At 32.2% G+C, this 22,594-nt stretch overlaps 1 protein-coding gene across 1 annotated transcript in view; it reads left to right on the top strand.

The window, feature by feature from the left end:
* The window catches only part of LOC118181294 (putative G protein-coupled receptor No18), a 193,015-nt gene extending 172,055 nt beyond the window's left edge, over positions 1 to 20,960 (top strand). The window contains exon 2 of the mRNA XM_035350401.2: positions 19,051 to 20,960. Within this exon, the coding sequence (XP_035206292.1) occupies positions 19,232 to 20,476 (1,245 nt within the window). The 5' untranslated portion in view covers positions 19,051 to 19,231 and the 3' untranslated portion in view covers positions 20,477 to 20,960. The remainder of the gene's footprint in view (positions 1 to 19,050) is intronic.
* Positions 20,961 to 22,594: the final 1,634 nt, after the last annotated feature.

Genomic DNA, 22,594 nt, shown 5'->3' with positions numbered 1-22,594 from the left:
AATATTTAACTCCTGAGTGCCGGACTGTTGCCATTCAGCAAAATATAGGATATTTATCTTTCAATTTTATTTCACAAATCCGGCTGCTTGAAAGCAATGTATTGCCCCTGCCTCAAACGCAATACTTATTAACTCCACTCACCAGCGTATTGCCATTCAGTAAAGCTTAAGATACTAAATTTTGAAATTTAATCTTTTTGTTGCTGAGTAGTAAACCAAGTAATTGAAAACCAATAAACGCAGTTCTTAAAAATATTTTTTCAACATTTTAATCGGATTTATTCAAATAAAAATGCATTTAAATCCTAAAATGTCTAATTGTAAATGTTAATTATTTTCATGCAATGTGTCTAACTGCATTAATTAAAAATCATTGTATACTTTTACGTTTTTCGTGATAATTGATTTAAATGGCTCGATTTCAAGGAAATAATAAATAAAATATAAAAAATGAACGTATGGCAACTCCTAATACATCGGGGTTTCTAAAATAATACTGTTTTTAAATATTTTGTGATATTGCGAGGAAATCAACTGCATGTGGCGTAAGAACGAATAAACGCGAAGCTCAATGATAAAACTAAAAAAAAAAAAAAAAAAAAAAAAAAAAAAAATGTTTATTTTAGTGATTCCAACAGCAGATCGGTAACCTGCTGTGTTCAGAGAGCATAAAATATCTTAACAAACCCTCTGGTGCGACATTAAAATCAGAATCATTTCAGGTTATTTTTTTTTCTTTTTTCCCTCTGGTATGTACCTTTTAAAATGCAAGAAGGAAGATAAAGCATACCATTGACAGAAGACGGAATTAAAAGACTGTAATGTTTGTTTTACGCGCACAATTTCTTCTGCTAGAGAAGTTTAGAAGCATTTAATACAAAACTAGTAAACTAAGTGGTAGTTACGGGATATTAATTATGCAGTCACGTTAAATAAGGAAAGCAAAATATGCTGAAGTATATTTTTCTTCATGCCTGTCAGCTTGAATTATTGATCCTGGTTTCTATCTGATTTCCTATCTGTGATTTACTGCCGCTGAATACAGCCGCTTTCTTCTCTTGACAAACTATATGTTTAACTATGTAATATAGTACACAAGTCGACAATAGCATCCTTAACTGCTGCAATATTGTGGATGCTTGCTTGAAAGCATATTTGCTGAAAATATGAAATGAGTTATGATGCAGTGAATTACAACTTCGGCATTTCATACTGAAAAGCCATAATAATAATCATTAATTTTGAGAAACACGTCCTGGAGTTGATAACCACTGCTCTCTGGCTATCAGTGTTTCTCATTTAAAAATATATTTTCTCAAATATTGAAAGCTTCTATTAGGAAATTGTAACAAACGTTCTCAAAAACGAAGTATACTTTTATGTCTGTTATGTGAATTTGTTAAGACATATCATTTGTTCAAAAGGCGTTAAGTATAGCTAGTATCTAAACGGTGGTAGCTATTAATTAATAATGCATAGAAACAATAAATTTTACTGGGAGCAAATAAAGAACATTATCTTGCGTGCAGTGTTATTTTAACAGGAACACTTTGAGAGATTGAACATTATCTTCATCTTCAATTGCAACTATATGAAGTACAACAAAATGGAAGCACCGCTGAATTTGTGACACGTAGCATAAGTACGTAGCTTTCTGCTGTATCTAGAAGCATGTGTCAATATCCTGCAAGCACTACTAGAGTGAAATGAGTTATCGCTTTAGTCGAGAAAATGTTGAGAACTTTAAAATAACCTTTTTTTATTTAACATTTAAATGAGGAGAGGGAATTACTTGTGCGACAGATAAATCTCCTCTACTTGTGGGTACTTAAAATAGCACAAGATAAAACGAAATTCATAAATAGGTAGCGTAGTACCAGATTATAATCCAAAATAGACTACGTTAAGTGGCCCAAGAATAGGTAACGACGCATTTTTAAACGTCAGCTAGCCAGATGATGAAGCCGGATCAAAAACTGACAGAGCTATTTGGTAACACGTAACAGGAACACGAGGCTGCCAATTGATCTAATTCTAAACATTCAAACTTTCAGCTTAAATACTCTACAAAGGATCTCGAAATTAAAGGAATTACGTGACACGGATGCTAAAATATCTGTGCAAAAACAAATGGTCTCCTCCCCCCAAACCGATAATTAAAGTGGTAAACGTGTTGCAAACTTTAAATACAAAAACTTAATAATATGAATTATCGTAAATGTTTTACTACTTTTGTTGTTTCACGCAATAAAAAATATAGTCAGAATACATCTTACTTCAATTTTAATTGGCAAGGAAAAAAGTACAGGTTTTGTTTCAGGGAAATTTACAAAAAAAAAAAAAAAAAAAAAAAATCTTTATTTTATTTCAGTAATATAAAAATGAAATTATATCGCCTTCTTAGTTTTGCAGCCTAAGGCAATAACAATTAATTTATTTGATTTGTTATAGACAAATCAGCAGAAGGTTCTGTCTTTAGATAAATAAAAAATAATTTTACAGTTTTATTTCGTCGAAAATGTTATTCATTTAATTATTTTACCTTTATTCAGAAATAAAAATATTTTATTTAGTTACTTACCTATGCTTTGTTGTAATAAAATAAGGTAAAAGGGAGGTTCCTTGAAGGCGTATAAAACAATTACGTATTTTTGCCGCCAGAAAAGTTCTAATTAAGCTATGCAAATCTGCAGAAGATCTGCGGTTCATTTAGTTCATACACAGGGTGAGTCTTGAAGGTTTTTAATATGTTGTAACACAATAATTGCGAAGAACACATTCTTATTCTTGCTGTATATGTACGGTTTGATATATACCTCATAATTAGGAAATTAAAATTACAGTAAACCCTTGCCGAGCGTGAATCTGCAGAACGCGGTTTCGCATATACGCGTTACCTTAACTTTATCTATTTCATTTATCCAACGCTAGAATTACATGCATACGCTGTTCAAAGTCCATTTCTCAACACAATCAGTTGCGAAAGCAATTTGTAGAGAAGGATTTCCAGATATAGATGAAACAGAAGTAAAGTATTAAACGAATAATTACGATTGAGAACTAGCGAACGAAGAATTAGATGATCTCATAACACAAACCGATAGTGAAAGAAGAGATAATGTAGAAGATAAATTTCCTTTCACTTACATGAAGTTAAACGATTAGTTAGAAATGGTAGAAAAATTGCCTAATTTTATAGAAGCGTTTCAAAGCGTTGCGTCAGTCGTTGTCGCGAACAAAAATCACCAACGTTTAGAAAACAAAACTGCATCACATACTCATTAAACATTAATAAATACCATTTCAATTAATATTTGCTTCGTTGTGTCCTTGTAATTACAATTATACTTATATGTTAAAATTATACATATTTTATTAATCTGAATTATTCCTAACAGACATTCTCTAGAGAAAGTTAACTTTGAGGGACGCGATTTTTTCAGTACGTGTATGTATTAATGTCGTAATCCCGCATTTCGGAAGGGTTCCTGTAAAAATCACGTCAATGTTGAGTTCTTAAAAATAGCATCCCGCAATAGACCTCCTCTTCGGTCTACACACTCCTGTCGTCTATCAGCTAAACTTTGCATAAAGTTTCGTAGCATGTCTCTCTTTGTGGCACGTCGGTTAATACATTTTAGTTCGCATAGAAAAAACGTAGTTGTCAAGGTACACTCTGAAGTTTATGGAGTTCTATAGAAAGAAGTCGAAGACCGAAAGATCAAATGGCTGATATTTCGGCACGCTTATCTCCAAGTGGCGAAACTGAAAATTCTAGATATCCTAGTGAACACTTCTATCAAATCCGTAGTCGAGTGTGCATTTGTCCCACTCTGTCGAAATCCACATGTTTATTCATTTTATGCTCTCCTGCTGAGTTCTGGAGCAACAGTGCTGAAACATTGCAATGTATCGCTCTGCATGTTTTTATCTGATCATATTGCGCAAAGATATTTTTTAACGGCCGGGCGCTTTATTTAATAGTCATTAGCCTTGCGCCACTACAAGGTCTAGAAGTTGTGGCCATTTTATTTTGGAAGCACCTAATAAGCGGCCACCGTTGCCTCCTATGAAGAGAGGGACAGTTACTCCGGGATTCAGATCCGTGTCCATCGCTACGGCATTAAGGTTCACTAACCAGTGTACTGGCTGGGTGGCTGCGCAAAGACATGCTGGCCAATTTACATTCGACGCCACACTGAAGCCCACTGTCAATGCAGTGGTTTTCATGAAGTTACGCTTGGTACCTTTAATCTTTTTCAGCAGTCTGTGGATCGAGGAAAACGACATTTACAACATGTCATATTCCGACTCATTCCATATCTGGACTGTTTTTTTTAAGTTACTTCATCTTTTACGTTTGCATTTTTCGGTTATGATAGGTTAAATGATTCAGACATAGTAACTCAAAGGTTATCTGCCTTTTGGTTGGTATGTCCCTGTTGAGGATGTTTTAAGGGAATAGGTAAGTTAAAACATGGAGAAAACTATGAAGGCTTCCATGCAAATACCCTTTTTGTTTGGAATGGAACCCAGCTCGAACTACCTTGGCTTAGCAAATTACCAGAACTGTATCACATACTCGTGAAATTCTTCCATTTTGCTACTGCATGTTTCTTTCAAACTCTTAAATCACATCAAAAAAGTATTTCTAGCTACTCCCATAAAACTTTCCAAATCTAGGTCTTTGATACTGAACATAATGGATGCACATTTTGTTGAATTTGAAGATTGTTATGAAGTATTTGATTTTCTTCGAAGTTTCAAAGTAATCCACCTTGTTGTAACTGGAATTATTCCAAGTGAGGGCCACAAACATCTCGGTAAAACGCGTTACGATTGATGGGCTTTATAAGAACCTTTTCTACAGCAACAATAACTTCATTACCCTTAATGTATTTCTTCATGATAATTTCAAAATGAAGTGAAGACTATATGCTGTACATGTCAATTGAGGGCGGAGTACATGAACTTTGGCTACTAGTAAGCCAAAATTATGCAATGTGTGTATCGTATAACAATTAATTCCGCATCATTTGTAAAAATTGTAAACAGTAACTGAGTGAAGAAGCAAAGTTATGATTAAAATATTCAAGTAGGTATCATATAAATGTAACTTTTCTCAGCTAATGGCAAAAGGGAATTTAAATTCGTTTATACATTCCTCAATATGTTGCATCTGTCCCTAGCTAACGTAAATATAGTATATTTCTTCATTACGTATTACATCCATCGTCTTTCAAAAACTAACAGGAAATAAACATACATAAAACTAAACTTGCAAAAGGATAAATCTTTGAAATTTGAATAAGCATTAAATGCATTTTACACGAAAGAATGCGTTGAAATTATAAAGCAGGCTGAAAATAAGGGTCAGCTCATAAGTGGCAATACGAAAACCAATAACTTGCAATTTTTCACACTTTAAATTTGTTTAGACAATCATCAAACAAAACGCCTCATACTAATGAATAGTAAATGTTTCATTACGCCTCCGTTCAGCAAATATTGTCTATTACGATTTTCGAGAGTAAATATTGGCTAGTACGTAAGCAAATTTCCGTGAATGATTGTTTGGAATTCAGGCTGAGCAGGGTTATTTATGGGCACAGAATTAATCCCAGAGCTACAAGTTTGGATCAATAGGCGTGAAATTATATTTAAAATATGAATCGTATAAATTAATAAGCAATCATATAATCTTGGATTCTAAGTTCATATGAAGGATAATTAAAACCATTCTGATCCTGTAAATCGCGGTTGTTTCTAAATTATCAGTTTGAGCTATTCTATTTGGGTTACATTGATAGGACTAAATGTCACCTAGAAATAAAACTGCACAGGATCGACACGATCTATAAGTGATACGGGTACAGGATCTACACCGGCATGCATATCACGATGTGAGATATTCTGTTTGGGTTACGTTCATAGGACCGATATTGCATAGAAAGGGAACTGCATGGGATCGACAAGATGCATAATTAATGCCGGTGCAGGATCGACACAGGCATACAAATCCCGAAATGATGTATTCTTTTTGGGTTACATTCATACAATCAGCATTGAGTTGAATCGAAACTGCATACAATCGATACGATGTAGAATTGATACCGATATCGGATTGACACCGGTGTACAAACTATAAGGACCGACGTTGCGTAGAATCGAAATTGTATTGGATTGCATTGCATTGCGTAAACCCGTCAGCGTTTGACCGATACGACCTAGATTTAATACCATACAGCGTTGACACCGTTATATAACGAATATTAGTTACCGGCATACGATAAGGATTATAAAAGAGAAATTTCGATAATGATGTAATAATGAGTCAGAGTATTACTGCACATTGCAAATTTGTTCCGCGCTCGGAGTTTCACAATTATTCAATCGAAAATGCGTAAGGTTGTCTGCGGCATAGCATCGACACGTCGAACGAATAACATCGGCATGCTATGAATATTACATAATGCAGACACGAATTGTAATTAATAACAACACATGATCAAGAGGAAATAAATTTGATTACATTAGTATTTATGATAGGCATAACAGAGATAGGTATAGGATAGACAACAACAGAGAGTTGAAACCGATTTTGAGCTACTTTGTTGATCCTCTGCTTGCACGTAGAATGTTAGTCCCATATGGTATCAGTCTTGTGAAGCTTTCCCGTTTTTCAAAAGAATACATTAGCAATAATGTTTTCCTGATTTGAAGCTTGTAAAAGAGATTTGTGTATTCAGTGCCTAAATTCTAAGGTAAGATAAAATACACTGCACTCAAAGGGAAAATGTGTTCTCAGAACTCTCGCGGAAATCGCTTATTAGAAGATAAACATTTCATTATAGAATAATCCCAAGCTTTAGGATCATTAGGCTATTTTGAATCAGGAGACTTAAAAAATACGCAATGCCCTAGCCGGGACTCGAAGCTGAACCTCTCGAATATATATTCAAGTATGCAATCGTTACATTACGAAGGCACGCGGAAAGGAGCTGCCACTAGAACGTTCTAGAACAACATTCTGGGGTTAACAATGAGGACATATCGGCAAAAAGCTATAGAAAAGTATCTTTTCAAAATATACCCCTTGCGTGGCCGCTTAAGTTACTAGGTGGTTTGTTCTATATAGTAGTTAGTATGCAATATGCCAAATAGGCATTGATGGAAAATCTTTTCTCGTAGGCATGCGATATCATTCCAAGACGCTAAATGTGAGAACTGTAGATATTACACATATCAAAACATGCACGAATAACATTTTCCGTGAATAAGATAAAAAAAAAAACAGAAATCAAGATTTAATACAAGCTGCTGCAGCAAATCTTTCCCAACGAGCAAAATCAGCATGGCTTCAACGGGCAAAGCCAACAAGCAGAGAATAATCCTCTGACATCAATGCCTGTATTCTCTGAAAATATTATGGATGTATGTCTATAAGGAGGGGCTTATAGACATACATCCATCATATTCTCCCGCCATCTTAGCACGCCTTCGTGGTGTAGCGGTCAACAAATTCGGCGAGTATACGAGAGGTTCGTGGTTCGAGTCCTGGTGAGGGTATTGAACATTTTTCACCTTTTCTCCTTCCAAATAACCTAATAAATCTACAGTGGCGCTCGAACTAAAAAACGTTGTGGATGATGGTTCTCCGCCACCAAGATTTGACGATTAGGGTCCCATAATCCCCAGTCGCCCTTTAAAAGCGGAAATATATAAGGTATTTCTCCCGCCTTATAAGCATAACTTCGTAACATAATTGTCAGCACGATCGTCGCTTATTGAGAGGTCAGGGGTTCAAATTAGGATCCCGGCGAACGCATAAATGGCTTTTCACATTTCTTGGCTCCGAAAATCTATAACTTAACGGGTTCATAACCAAAAACTTGCGTCTCACAAATCTCATGGTTTAGAAAGGTTGTTCTCAAATGAATGTGAGGCAGCTTTTTCTTCTGCAGGAGATCTGCGATATCTTCCCCTACTCGCATCATGCTTCCAAGTGGAACGATCCATTCTCTCAAAAATCGTTGTTAATATACTGAAATGTTTAGCTATTCAGTTGCTGTTTTCTCGAGAATCGTTCCCTTTATATCTTTTCAGATCGTGCTCAATCTTCATCTGCAGCTATATGGTTAGAATTCATGTCGAGGAAGGCCTCGTTTAGTGATGTATAGATTTCGGTAATCGCAAGAGAATAATAATTTGCTTCATTTGACTGCTTTTACCTGTACCTAACAATAGCGTCCCTACCATCTCACCGCTTTATTTCCGAAAACACATCCCATTATACAATCTTTTTATTTCGAACCCCTCTACTCAACCGCCTTTACATTTTTGAAGAATATTTTAAAATCAGCGTGTATACACTATACGGAAAAGGGCATTTCAAAACTTGTTTTGTCTCACCAAAAAGTAGTCTTCCAACCCATAATTTAGAAACCCTGTAAATAGCATTTGGATTTCACCTGTTTATTCTTCGTTTAAGGAACAAAAACTCTTTATCCTTTCTGATTTTTACTTCCTTGTATGAAGTATTGTAATGAAGAAAATTACGAGAATCATTTTTCAAAAGAAATATGCATTTTGACCTTCGCAAATTCATTTTTGCAATTTTTTAGCATGATGTCTGTGCTTACGGACAGAATAAAAGACAACTGATTCGACGGATTTTAAAATGCATTTAAAATGGATTCAAAATGGACTTTCTCATGACATCTGTTCGTACAGAATTTATCGATTTGATTTATTGTTCCTTATTCATTGAACAGCTCATTAAATGGCTTCATTATGTAAAAAGGATAATGCATTTATTGTCATCATCTTGCGGTTTCAACTGACTTATTCTAACATAATTAAAAGTGAATTAAGTTTAAATAAATAAAGGAAATAATCTCGAATGTGCAGCCAAAAAATGTGCATAACTTAATAGATAGTACAAGAAAGTCATGTAGTGCCCACATGAGAATTGTTTTATTTTAACATAAATGTTATCTAAGTTCTGTCTGAAGGTTACCTAACGAATGCAAACTGGGGGTTTTGCATTCGCTAGTTATTTTAAAACAGTGGTCAACAAATTGGGCTTCACATAATCCAGGACTTGCACAAAATAATACTTGGTGATACGCCAAAGAAGCAGGCCGCCTATCGCCTACCGGATGCATGATCGTGCATCATGTAAGCGCTAAGTTATCTTAATGGCTGCTATGTTTTTTTCACTAGCGTATGTGGAGTTTAATCCTAAACAAAGTAATATATAATGTAAATATAAACGAAATATATGCATGTATGTGTATGTATGTATATATATATATATATATATATATATATATATATATTGGCGAGCTAACTACAATTTATCTTCTTCTCATTTCCTTAATTTTGCAGCATATTGCGCAAAAGTTTTTAGACCAAATAGGTCTTTTTTATAGTAGTAATTACTACCTAGCTTTTTAATATATATATATATATATATATATATAAATCACAATTTCATAATTTAAAAAAATCCCAATATTATTTCTGCAATATACTGCTGAAAACTTAATCAGTTATAGAGGGAAATATAAGAAATTTAGAACCTAATTCACACAGACATGAAAAAATATAATAAAACTCAGTAAAATTCCAAAATTTCCAATTAAAAACATCAGTTAAATGCTTTCAAACAAGAAGAATTTCCGAAAACATGATAAATTATAAAAAGACAAAAACAGGAAGAAGAATTAAATCAAAATCTGAATCCAAGTTATCAAGAGTAGATACATCAGATTCAGTTAAATCCCTCCCTCCAGGAAAACCATTGCCTTTCTATTCATCCAAAATTAGCTGAGAAATATCATAAATAATTTTATTATAATAGTTCATCCAAAAATTCTAAATGCTTCCTCGACGCAACAGATCGCCATTCACTTGATATAAAAATGAATAAAAACAATTCCATGTGAAATAGGTTTAACGTTCAAAAATGTAGAAGAAAAATATACACATATACTGATATTACAATTCAAGTAAAAATTTTAATTAAAAACTAAATTACAAAAACTATATGATAATTGACAGAGAACTATAATTTGAACTCAACACTATTAGAATAAACAAACGCAGACAGAAATCCCAAAGGCAAGCGGAGACGCTAAAGTTTGTTGCTAGTTTGGCGCCGTTGGCGAAACAAATTGTGGATGGAAAGTTTGAAATCTCCCAAAAGATGAAACTTCTATATTCAGATTTTGAAAAGCATTATAATAAAGCAAATGAGAAAAGAAAAATAATGTAAAAAAATCTGATGTGTACACCACATGATTTCATTTTACGGAATATTAAATTATACGCATTTTTTCTTGCATTTCATTTAAACTTATTAGATTGAATTAAACCTACTTCGCCGACACCGCATAAACCACAATAGAATAAATGCATTCTTTAAAATTCACTTTGTTTACCATAGCGACACTCTGGCGCTAGGTTCACTTAACAGTACTATATTTCATTCATATTATAACTCAGAATCCACAAAATTTATATCATTTAAAAAATTATCTAATCGTTGCCACATGTTCTATTCAAATACTATAATAAAGCTAGAACGATGTATAAAAGAAATTAAGCTAAAAATTACGAAGTAAATCTTAAACGCTTATTTCCTCGAAAAAATTCCAAAAAGGATTAAGCATGATTTAAATAATAAATGAAGGCGTTATCTTTGTTGTTGCGAAACTAAGTTTCTCTAGATTGGCAACAAATCCGCTATCCTGCTGTTTCAAATGTAAACAAGGGCTACGGCCGCCATCAAAAACATTATTAGGCTTAGCGGCACTTAAACAATTTTAAAATTGTTGATAATTCTAAAAATATTGCAGACAGATTTACTAAAGGCATAAAAACCTTAACTGGAAGATAAGAACAACATAATTCAATCATTTTTAAAGAAAAAAAATGTACAATTTATAAACATATAAGAGAAAAGAAACTGAGATCACTGAGCCGGGTAACAGAGTGGATATATATATATAAATATATTTATATATGTTTGGTGCTGCGGATTGCAACCAAAATACGAGGTGCACATCTACGTGTTATAGCAGTCCTATATACAAAATTTCAACGTTCTGACGCTACTCGTTTTTAAGTTATGCGAGATACGTACGTACGTACATACGTTTGTACAGACACTACGAAAAATTCCCTTCACAGTTCATTTTAAAGGAGTTTTATAATTTTTTTGGAGGAAAGGAGTGTTTTATTCTGTCCTTACGTACAGATATCACGGAAATACACCGTTAAATTGCATTTGAAAGAGGTCGAAATGGGATATTTTCGTTGAAATATGCTGCCTGAAACTTTTCGAGATTACAATACTTCCTTTTTACTTCGTACAAGGAAGTAAAAAGAATAAAATTTTCAAATCATGCGCTTTTGATGACGAGTTAGAATAGAGCAGGATCTCTCTAAATAACTGTATAGTCAAGGAAAATGTACACTAATGTGTTATAAAAAAATGTAATATATATAAATTACTCTCTAAGTCTCTCTAAAACAGCCTTCGTTATCCTTCTGTTATTTGAGCTTTCAGATAAAAAATTCACTAATTAAAAATCTTTTAGGTTATAGACCACTCAAGCGTTTTTAAGAAGACTGTTAATGAAGTTAACTGGAATTTCTTTTTTTTTTTTTTTTTTTTTTTTTTTTTTTTACAAAATTTTAGTAAGAAGAAGAATTTCTTAGTAAGAAGTTTAGTAAGAAGAAGAAACTGATTAACTTTTTAAGATTAAAAATGTAAGATCTAGATAATCTACAATTAATTGATTTTTATTGGTCGTGTTATATTTTAAACATTTGGGGTATATGTTGCTTATTTCAATAAGATTATTATTATTGAATGTAATAATATCATCAATACAGCCGAATGTATTTGCAAATTTATTATAATCATTTTCAGAAAGCTTTTTGAGAAACTTTAATTCTTTAGAAAATAGAGGTTACATAAGTGAGCCGATTAAGAACTTTCAATTGGAATATCATTTCTTTGTAGGTAAAGAATATTTGCCTGCTTTTGCATGCTTGATAAAATTATTAAAAGCGAGAAATTGGAGTAATATTTCCATTTCTGTAAATCTAGAATTTGAAGAAAACAATTTGGAATTTGGATGTTGAAGAAGACTTTCTTCTCAGATTTAATTTTTTCGCACTTGTATTTTTTCGTGTGTTTGTGAATTAGGTTCTAAATTTCTTATTTTTTTGTCTCTCTCTCTATATATAACTATATATAGTGCAAAATAAATAAAATAAAATAAAAACTCATCCTATATTTAGTTCGGAATAAATCGCATGCAAAAATGAAAAAACAAAATACAGTGGCAAACTGCAAAAATACGAGCACAATATACGACGAAACGAAAAATGAAATATGGAATTTGCATCATTCGCTGCATCGTAATCATGGGTTGGTACGATCTAAGAATTTGCATCATTCGCTGCATCGTAATCATGGGTTGGTACGATCTAAGAATTTGCATCATTCGCTGCATCGTAATCATGGGTTGGTACGATCTAAGAATTTGCATCATTCGCTGCATCGTAATCATGGGTTGGTACGATCTAAGAATTTGCATCATTCGCTGCATCGTAATCATGGGTTGGTACGATCTAAGAATTTGCATCATTCGCTGCATCGTAATCATGGGTTGGTACGATCTAAGAATTTGCATCATTCGCTGCATCGTAATCATGGGTTGGTACGATCTAAGAATTTGCATCATTCGCTGCATCGTAATCATGGGTTGGTACGATCTAAGAATTTGCATCATTCGCTGCATCGTAATCATGGGTTGGTACGATCTAAGAATTTGCATCATTCGCTGCATCGTAATCATGGGTTGGTACGATCTAAGAATTTGCATCATTCGCTGCATCGTAATCATGGGTTGGTACGATCTAAGAAGTAAAGCAGCCAACTTCTGAACAAACAGAAACACAAATTTAAAGATTAAATTAAAAGTAATCTTGGAAAAGCAATCAAAGTAATCTGCATTTTTATCTATCTACCAACTAAATAGGAAATTAATATAGTATATTTTGTTACTTATACACTCTCAACTGAAATATATGACAGAATTATATGAGATAAAAAGCAAGATAGAAACTCGGCCAAGCCTTTAACTCTTTAACAAGTGACAGAACTCAGAACTGCACTATTAGTAGACCACAGCAACATAAAAGGCAAATCATTTTCTTAGAGCAGAACCATTAAGGATCATTCAGGAGGAATAGAAAGGATTTCCTGCCACTGAATGATATCTTGAATGAATAGTCCGCAGTGCTTTTCTAGAAGAATTGCATTGTTCTATAGCGTAGATGTAAACATAATACGGAATGAATGACGCATGTAAATGAAAACACGAGCATTCCGGTTTGCTCGTTTTGGGTACGATTTACGATATAAATTTGGAGATCAATACCTTGGGCGATAGACATAGAACTTTCGGTTGGGATATTATGAAAAGGAAATCGGTTCTCAATGTTGTTGCTGTTTTGTGGGTTAATATAATGGACATCGCTTAGAGCAGCGCTCTTAAACTGACGTGCCGAGAACGCATTCAATTATGTATTTATCGCATATGTGATGTTTCAAAACTTTCAATATTTTAATTATTTCAAGTCCGAGTTTACATCATTTTCATTACCATTAAGACAAACGCCAGTAACGCACCAAAAATAATAAATAAACTAAGCTAATTATTTTACCACTGTGACATATTTCTCAATGATATGCAGATACACACTTCATTAGTCATTACTCGTATTTGCGAAAAAAACACAAGCCTTCGTTTTGGAGTACATTTATATGTGAAGAGATTGTTTTTCCAAGTTGAAAATCAATAAGAAAAGAACACGGTTGTAGAAAAACATCCACAAGCTGGGATGAAAATAATTTCTAGTAATGTTTCTCTAATGTATGGCCATTATACAAACAAATTTTGTATTCACTTATAAAATTACAAACTTATACATATGATTGTTTGTAAATTCTTTACAAACAATCATATGTACTTTAATTTACCTTCAGAAGAAATTGTTATTCATTTTTTATTCTCAAGTTTTCATACATTTGCAAAGTTTTCTCTGCAAACTCCGAAAAGTTTAATAATTTACGCATTTTTAAAAAGTGGATTAGTTTTTTTTAAGTAAATTATGTAATGATTAGATAACTATATCAGAATTATTTGAAATAAATATTAGCCTGAAATATTTAGGTGTCAATATATTTAAACTACGAAATGTAACTGAAATAAAAAATTGATTTGCAGGCAGAAAATTTTAGATTTCAGATAAAAATAAAGATAAATTTGAAGTCCTTTGCGTTCTTCTTTTTCTTTATCTTACGTTTTCACGCATATTTAGTAAGCAGAATTTTATATTTAGAATTTTTTTTTTATTTTTTTTAAAACGGTCTGGCCTTTAGATCGTGCATGTGGCCCGCATGCATTCTGAGTTTGAAGATCACTAGTTTAGTGGATTACTGAAGGTCTTTTTGGCAACATTCTAAAATTCTGTTTCATTATGGCTCCTGAAATTGAAAGCCTTTGTAACGTGCTCGCTCAAAATCAAAATTAAAATATCATTATTAAAACACTAAATATATTGAATAATGAAAATAAGTGTGTTATGTATACTACCATGAATACAAGTACACTGTGAAGAAAAAAATAAGAACTTGTCCACATATATCCCGTTCTCTTAATATTAATATGATGAACTGAGAAAAGAGCGAAAAAAATCAAAATGTGTGTGCTAACAGCTACTGCGTCTAGAATTCTAAACTGGGCCGGTTGACGGAATTCAAATTGTGTTTTTGATGTCTCGAAAGCGTAACGTAAGATAGGTATTATATTTATATATAGCATTTTTCTAATATAGGTATTTTGACATAAAATAGGACTTATTGAGAAGACACGTCATTTTGTTTTCCATATTTCGATTCTACGACTCAGTGTGTGTGTGATTATGGCAAAGCCTCGAGGGCCATCTGCCCAAGGGGAGGGATGCCTTCGTGGAGGACTTTCTAAGGGAAACTGGCTCGTATACATGTTACACATGGGGAAATCCACGAAAACACCCATGCAGCCAGCCCGTTCGCGGGATTCGAACCTCGGACCGAACTACCAGTGTTCAGCGGCTTTACCGCTCGGCCGCTGGTGGGCTATTCTACGACTCAAATTATGCCTAAATATTAAATTTTGTAAAATTTGGTGCGAAATTTACGGAGAAATTATAAATGTTTCTTGGCGAATTTTTTTCAGTTTGCACCAAGAATAATTCACTTGGAGGAATTCTTATTTTATGGCAACCTACTTACTTTCTTTTTTTTCACTGACGTACGAGCGAAAAAAAGGTCCATAGTACATTCTTTCAAATAATTTTAACAAAGTGCGTAAACTACATTTTCGTTATTATCGCCTATAATAAGTGCACCAAATTTCAAAACGCGCCAATACGTAAATGCATGTATCTGTTAGAAACTTTCGAATAGAAAACTCTGATCTCTTGCAAGTGTGCCTAGAAATACATCTACTTTAAGATGATGTTAAAAATTTATAGGTTATCATAAAAAATGTTTTCGAAAAATTTATAAAAAATATTTAAAAATACAAATTTAAAAAATTAATCATAAAAAATATGCGAATTATATTTGGATTAAGCCTAAATTTCGAATTCTGGAAGAAACAATCAAGTAAGTTTAATGAAAAGAGAAATATCAATAAATATATACCAAATTCAATTAAAACTTAAAGGAGCTAGAATTTTGAGAGCTAATTTTTTAAAAGCTACTCGTGCGAATTTTACAAAACTTGACAATTTCGCAGAATTCGAGTCGTAGAATCAAAATATATAAAAAAAAAAGGCATTTCGTTTCAGGAAACGTCCGATTTTGTGTCAAAATACCTATAATAGAATAACGCTATATATAAATCTTATGCATATCCTAGATCGCGCTTTCGAGACATGAAAAACGAAAGTTGAATTTCTTTAATCGGCCCAGTAGAAGGGGAGATATAGAACTAGCTCATACTTATTTTTTGGCGCTACATACACCCACAGATGTGTATAAATATATTTGAATGTATTATAATTATCATATATGGTTTTGGTAACAAAGAGCTAGACATATCTGTACTGAGAAAAATACGAACAAAATTTATAATAGTCGTTGTTTGAGAGCTAAAAATTAATATGAAAATCATTTTGCAATAAAATTAAATGTACGATCATATTCCTTATGATATGACTCTGTAAAGGTTTCAAATATGCTGAATATGGTTCTATATTCCTATATTCGGTAATCGGCCTATATTTCGTCCTTCAAATATATCTATAATTTGAGAAAGAGTAAGACAAGTTTGATAAATGTTTAATGTAGTTTATATAAGTTTATACTGAGAAATAACTACATAATAATAACTCTTTAATAGCTTAAAAATAACGTCAAATGTGACAGAAAGTTTTATGATTATCTCCCCTTTGTCACGTTTCATTTATCTTAGTATATTCGAACAGACAGACAGACTAGATTAGAATGTATTCAGGTAATGTAAAAGAAATAAAATTTTAAAAAAAATTTTAAAAAAAATTAAAAAAAAAACTTGAAATTTCGTTAGTTAATTCGACATATGTAATTCATGTAAAAGGTACTTATGTTACTCAGATATTTATGTTACTACATAGGTAAAAGTTATTTATATTACTCAACAAGAGGACGTGAAATTCTGTTTATCAACATAAAATTTATATCAGAAAAATAAAATTCCTTAAAAGTATAAAAGTATTCCATGTAATTTACGTGATTGAGTTTCTAGAGGATGAGTATTATACACATTGAAGTTACTTAATATTTAGTGAAAACTGAAGGCGGGTTAAACAGATTGCAGGAAATTATTACCAGTATTTTTCTTCCAGGCATAAAACAACTTTACTACTGTTGGTTTATGCCTTATTTGTGCGCAAAATCTTTTAACGATTGTTACTGGTTCTTTGCATTCTAAGTTGTAGAGAATTTGTTTTCCATGTGTTGTAAGTTGATCAATTCTTTGATTAGTGTTATTTCGATGTTAACATCTTTTGAAATTTTTGTCATTCACATTTTCGTATATAACAGCAAAAGTCATCGCTTAAAGAAGTATCAAGAAATTTTCGGAAAACTTTAAAATTTCAAGGTAAAAAATATGATGCATATGTTAGAAAAAAAAAGCATATAAGTTCTCTGTTGTCCAACAGAGTTGGTCAGAAAATCACATTTTCCAATTTTCTCCAGCCAAAATCATTCAAACATCTTTCGATGGCAAACTAGATTTTCTAGAGGGTTTAAACCTTTCAGTTCTATTTAACTATTCCAATTCCAAACCGTCAGCTTTTATAGAAATGATTTCATAGTTGTTTTCATTTTTCCTCAATAGATGGCTCCAGTAGCTTGACGTCTTTACTTTCATTCTTATCACCTTATATTATCTTAGATGAAAAAGAAGGTTCTGTATTCAAGACTTTTGACTTTTCAAGACCTTTGAAACTTGTCTTGCAAATTTATGAAAATTACGCTGGTTCTCTTTGCTTCCACTCCTCCAATAAATGAAATACTCTTTAACTTCGTGTAATTTTGGCATTAGTCACTTTTGAAGCAAGTATAAGTACGCACGTTTATAGCAGCTCTCTCTGCAATGAAAAATGATTTATAGCGGTTGACCTATAATTTTTATGAGGGAGCTTATTACATGTGAAATCTTTTAAAGGTTTTGTGTATAATGGAACATACCTTTTTGCTGTGTTTGTGCATTATATGTTTTGATTCTAATAAATATATTAAAATGTACTTTTATTTAGAAATAAAAATGTATTTGTTCGTGTAAAAAATTGTAATATATCTGTTAAATAATAGACCAAGACCTTTTATAACCCTTCAACAGCTGATTTTGATGGGAGATTAAAAAACGCTTTTAGATTTAAAACATTAAATAAATATATTTCTTTTAATTTCAGAAATTATCATGCAATGAAATTTGTTGTTGAGACCTCTCTCTGAGAAGATCATTTCTGAATGTGACCAAAATCTCATTGTGAGAGAGGTAAATATTGACGCTGAGCTTTACCCAGAGCCATTCCTAGGCAATTGGCTGTCCGCGTACTCTCCTAAGATTGCCGCCCCAAAATTAAAAAAAAAATTGCTTAGTGATTAATAAACTTTTTATTTCATACTAAGTACTTACACATGACAAATTGTATAAAAAGTACTTATTTATGACATTAAATTATTATTCTTATAAATAATATTTAACAATATATTTTAATAATATAATAATTAATTAAATATTATAATTTATAAATAATATTTAACAATATATTTTAATAATATAATAATTAATTAAATGTTATAATTTATAAATATTATTAATTAAATTTATATAAATTATTGCTATTAATTTATTATGAATATTATATTGAATTTATTATATTAGGCGTTTGCATCGCCGAAAATCGGCTGCCCCTGATTTCAACAGCCTGCTTCATTTACGCGCTGTACCCCCGCTAGGAATGGCCCTGCCTTTACCTGTTTTAGGACGATCACCTAGAAAGTAATAATCTGGATACCAAAGTGCTTGCCATTACGAAGATTTATCGTATTTTAATGTAGAGAGGAAGTTAATAGTTGCACGTTTTATTAACAGCGACAGAAGATTTGCTTCTGCTACCTGTTGATAAAAGTTTCAAGATAACGCCTTGACGTGATTTATTATAGTACACATGAATCAAGCCATTGTAAGTTTTAGAAGCGAAATGCAGAACGCATTCCAAATAGTGTTTGAAAGAAATGTTTCCCATTATGATTTCATTTAATAACTTAGGTCTTTTCTAAAATAAAATAAATTGCGTTTATCGTATTTATATATTTTCGATAAACTCATAGAAAAATTAAGTGAAAATACGTTTATGTTAAATATAAGTTAATATTATGTATTTTATCAAAAAAAGTATTATTAATACTGACTTTTTTATTTCTAGGCTCAGCATGGATATTCATAATATAGCCAGACGAAACAAGAGGTTATTCTGCAAAACTAATAATTCAATATGCAGCTTCAAAAGAAGAGAATTAATGTATTTTGAATACTGTGAAGTCTAAAAATGGCACAAGTGGTTATATCTTTCACATTTTGATTTATTGCTTCTAATTAAAATAACCATGGAGATCATCGTCGAGGACATCATCGAAGATTACGACAACAATACTACTACGGAACCGGTAGAGTATCCTATGTCTACCTTAGAAGCTATTTTAACAGCATTGGCATTAGCTTTTATTATTGTATCTACTATATTTGGCAATGTATTGGTAATTATATCTGTGTTCACTTATCGTCCTCTAAGGAACGTTCAAAATATGTTTATTGTGTCTCTGGCAGTAGCAGATATTACGGTGGCTGTTCTTGTTATGCCTCTCAACGTAGCTTATACGATAATGGCTCAGTGGAAATTTGGATTGCCTGTTTGCAAGATGTGGTTGACATGTGATGTCCTATGCTGCACAGCTTCCATCCTGAATCTCTCAGCTATTGCCTTGGACCGCTATTGGGCAATCCATGATCCCATCAACTATGCACGGAAGAGGACCCTGAAACGAGTGCTTATGATGATCGTTGCTGTGTGGGTGGTTAGCATGCTCATTTCAGCACCTCCTCTCATTGGCTGGAATGACTGGCCAGAAGAATTTACAGAAGATACCCCTTGTATGCTCACAGAAGAAAGGGGATATGTTATTTACTCAGCAAGCGGATCGTTTTATATTCCCCTGCTCATCATGACAGTGGTTTATATAAAGATTTTTGAAGCAGCTAAACATCGAATACGGGTCAAAGCCAAAGCAGCCGCGAACTTAGCAGCAATGCGAAAAAGTCCAGATACAGCATCATCGACGATTCCATTAAAATCTATGCAATCCGAGATCAGCACAATCGCTGTCACTGATGATTCAACTTCTTCTTCGGCTGGAAACAAAAACTCGGACGAAAAAAATGGACCCTCCACCTCTAAAGAAGGTACAGCTATTGAAGTCATTGTTACAGAAGCTACCGAAAAAACTAAAATCGCAGCTTGTGCGGGCAGAACATTAGTTCCAGATGGCAACCCGAGACTAACTGCAACTGTTCGCCACTATATGAGAGAGAAACAAAAAATCTGTCTGCTCAAAGAAAGAAGAGCTGCTCGTGTGCTAGGAATTGTAATGGGTGTGTTTGTTTTATGCTGGCTTCCTTTCTTCCTCATGTATGTTATCTTACCTTTCTGTGAGGATTGCTATGTTTCAAGCAGAGTTGTAAACTTCATCACATGGTTAGGTTATGTGAATTCAGCTCTAAATCCAGTTATTTACACAGTTTTCAATATGGATTTTAGAAGAGCTTTTGGTAATATACTTTGTAAGAAACGTTAACTGATTTGATTCATGATTTTATAATGCAATAATAACGTCACTGACTGAAACGGATATATTTGTTGAATACTTTCTGCAAATAATATTAAATATATATCATTACGTGTACAATATAGACGTGAAAAAAAGAAGTGTTGCAATATGTGTGTTGTACTAATAACGATTTTATGCATGAATGTTATTCAAAGTAGATGAACATTTCTAGCATAATGTCTTAAAATTATGATTTCATATTGAAATTAAAGTAATAACCAGATAATTTTCTTTTCTGCTTTTGTTGAAATTTGAAACTTCATTTCAGAACAACACAAGAGGAAAAGATATTTCTCTTTGTGTAATCATATATTTAAAATTTAGTCTAGTTTAATTAAAAGCAAATTTCATATTTTTCATGAAAAATGGGCATTTCCATGTATAACAAAATGAAAATAGCCATTATATATTTATTTAATTATTATCAGTAATATTGTACTAATAATTAAACTATTCCATATCTGCTGGAAAAAGTATATGTGTTGCACTTTATTGCTAATGTGAACCGGACATTTCAGATTTACATTAGATATTAAGATACATATATGCATTCATATATACATACGCATACACACGTACACCAACATGCTGTTACTGGAGATGTCAATATCATTGAAGATGTAAAATTGCGTGCCCTTATGCAACTTGGCACTAAATTTCGTCCAACTTATTAATTTAAATTTATTAACTCCAAATTTCGTCCAACAGTATTAATAAGCCCTTTAGCCTTAAACAATTCAATAATGATCTTGATAAAATTCTCATTTTAGCTAGTAATAGATCCAATTTACCTACAACCACTTTTCTTGAATGGAAAGCTGCACTAATTAAAGAATTTCAGCTTATGTTTTCCAAGTTACCTAATTTCAATGCTTTGCATAATAAAAAGCATCTAGAAATTCTTATTCAGAAGCAGCAAGATAACTTTATCATCACAAAGATTAACAAAGCTAGCAACAATTTTAGTGTTATTTTAAAAAAGTTTTATTTCGACCTTCTGCATAATGAATTGAGTAACACTTGCACCTACCAAAAGATTACTACCAGTACTAAGATTCTTCTCAATAAATAAAAATACATAAAAAACTTAAAATCCTCCCCCGGAAATATAATAACAGATTTGCAAATCCCTATGCATTACCAAAATTTCATAAGACTCCGATCAAATTTAGATTCATTGCCAATAGTACTCAAAGTTATCTTAAAGAAATAGATTATCTCTTTGCGCAAATCTACGTCTAATACGTGTCCTCATTAATAACTATGATTTTAAAGATCTACATTGCAACTGGATGATTTCAAGTAACGAACAGGTTCTAAATAGTAGAAGTACACTTAAAATAGAACATATCTGACGACTTTGAAAACCTTTATACCACTTGAAGAAATTCATAAAAGTTTACTTATTCTTCCTGAATTATTTCCACAGATTTCTACAATAATAAATACTGAAAAATGAGAACTTTTTCTATCATGCGTACTTTTCAATAATTTTATTCAATTTAACAACAACATCTTTAAGCAAATACAGGGAATTCCAATGGAAGGTAATTTTTCAAGTTCTGTCAGTGAATTATTTCTTTTTACAAAAGAATTAACTTTTATACGTTCAGTCAGTAAGGAAGAACATAAATCTTACCAACACATCTTTCGATATATTGATGATGTAATAGCCTTTAACAACTTCAACAAGATAGAAAATGCTAATATCTACCCTTCATGCCTAAAACTTAATAATACTAATACGGTGCAACATAATATAGTCTACCTTGATTTACATATTATAGATTACAATTTATTAAAAGTATATGACAAAAGAAGAGAACTCATTTTTTTTCAGCACTTACATCAAACAACTGGAATTCAAATATATCCAAAAGAGTCATTCTCAACACAATTTATTCACAACTGCTTAGAATTAAAAGAATCTGCAATACAGCAAAACACCTTCAAGAAGAAGTACTATACTTCGTGACAATTTTAAAAAATAACCTCATTCCTCAAAAAGTAATTTAAAATACTTTAAAAAAAGCTAGCATTAGCCTTACCAATTTTTTAGATTTTTTGAGTTAGATAATGAAATTT

This window comes from Stegodyphus dumicola, chromosome 10, assembly GCF_044657685.1.
Source record: "Stegodyphus dumicola isolate Sdum_Otavi_A_Nest chromosome 10, ASM4465768v1".
NCBI classification, from domain to species: Eukaryota; Metazoa; Arthropoda; class Arachnida; order Araneae; family Eresidae; genus Stegodyphus; species Stegodyphus dumicola.
This window is presented reverse-complemented; position numbering and strand designations above follow the sequence as displayed.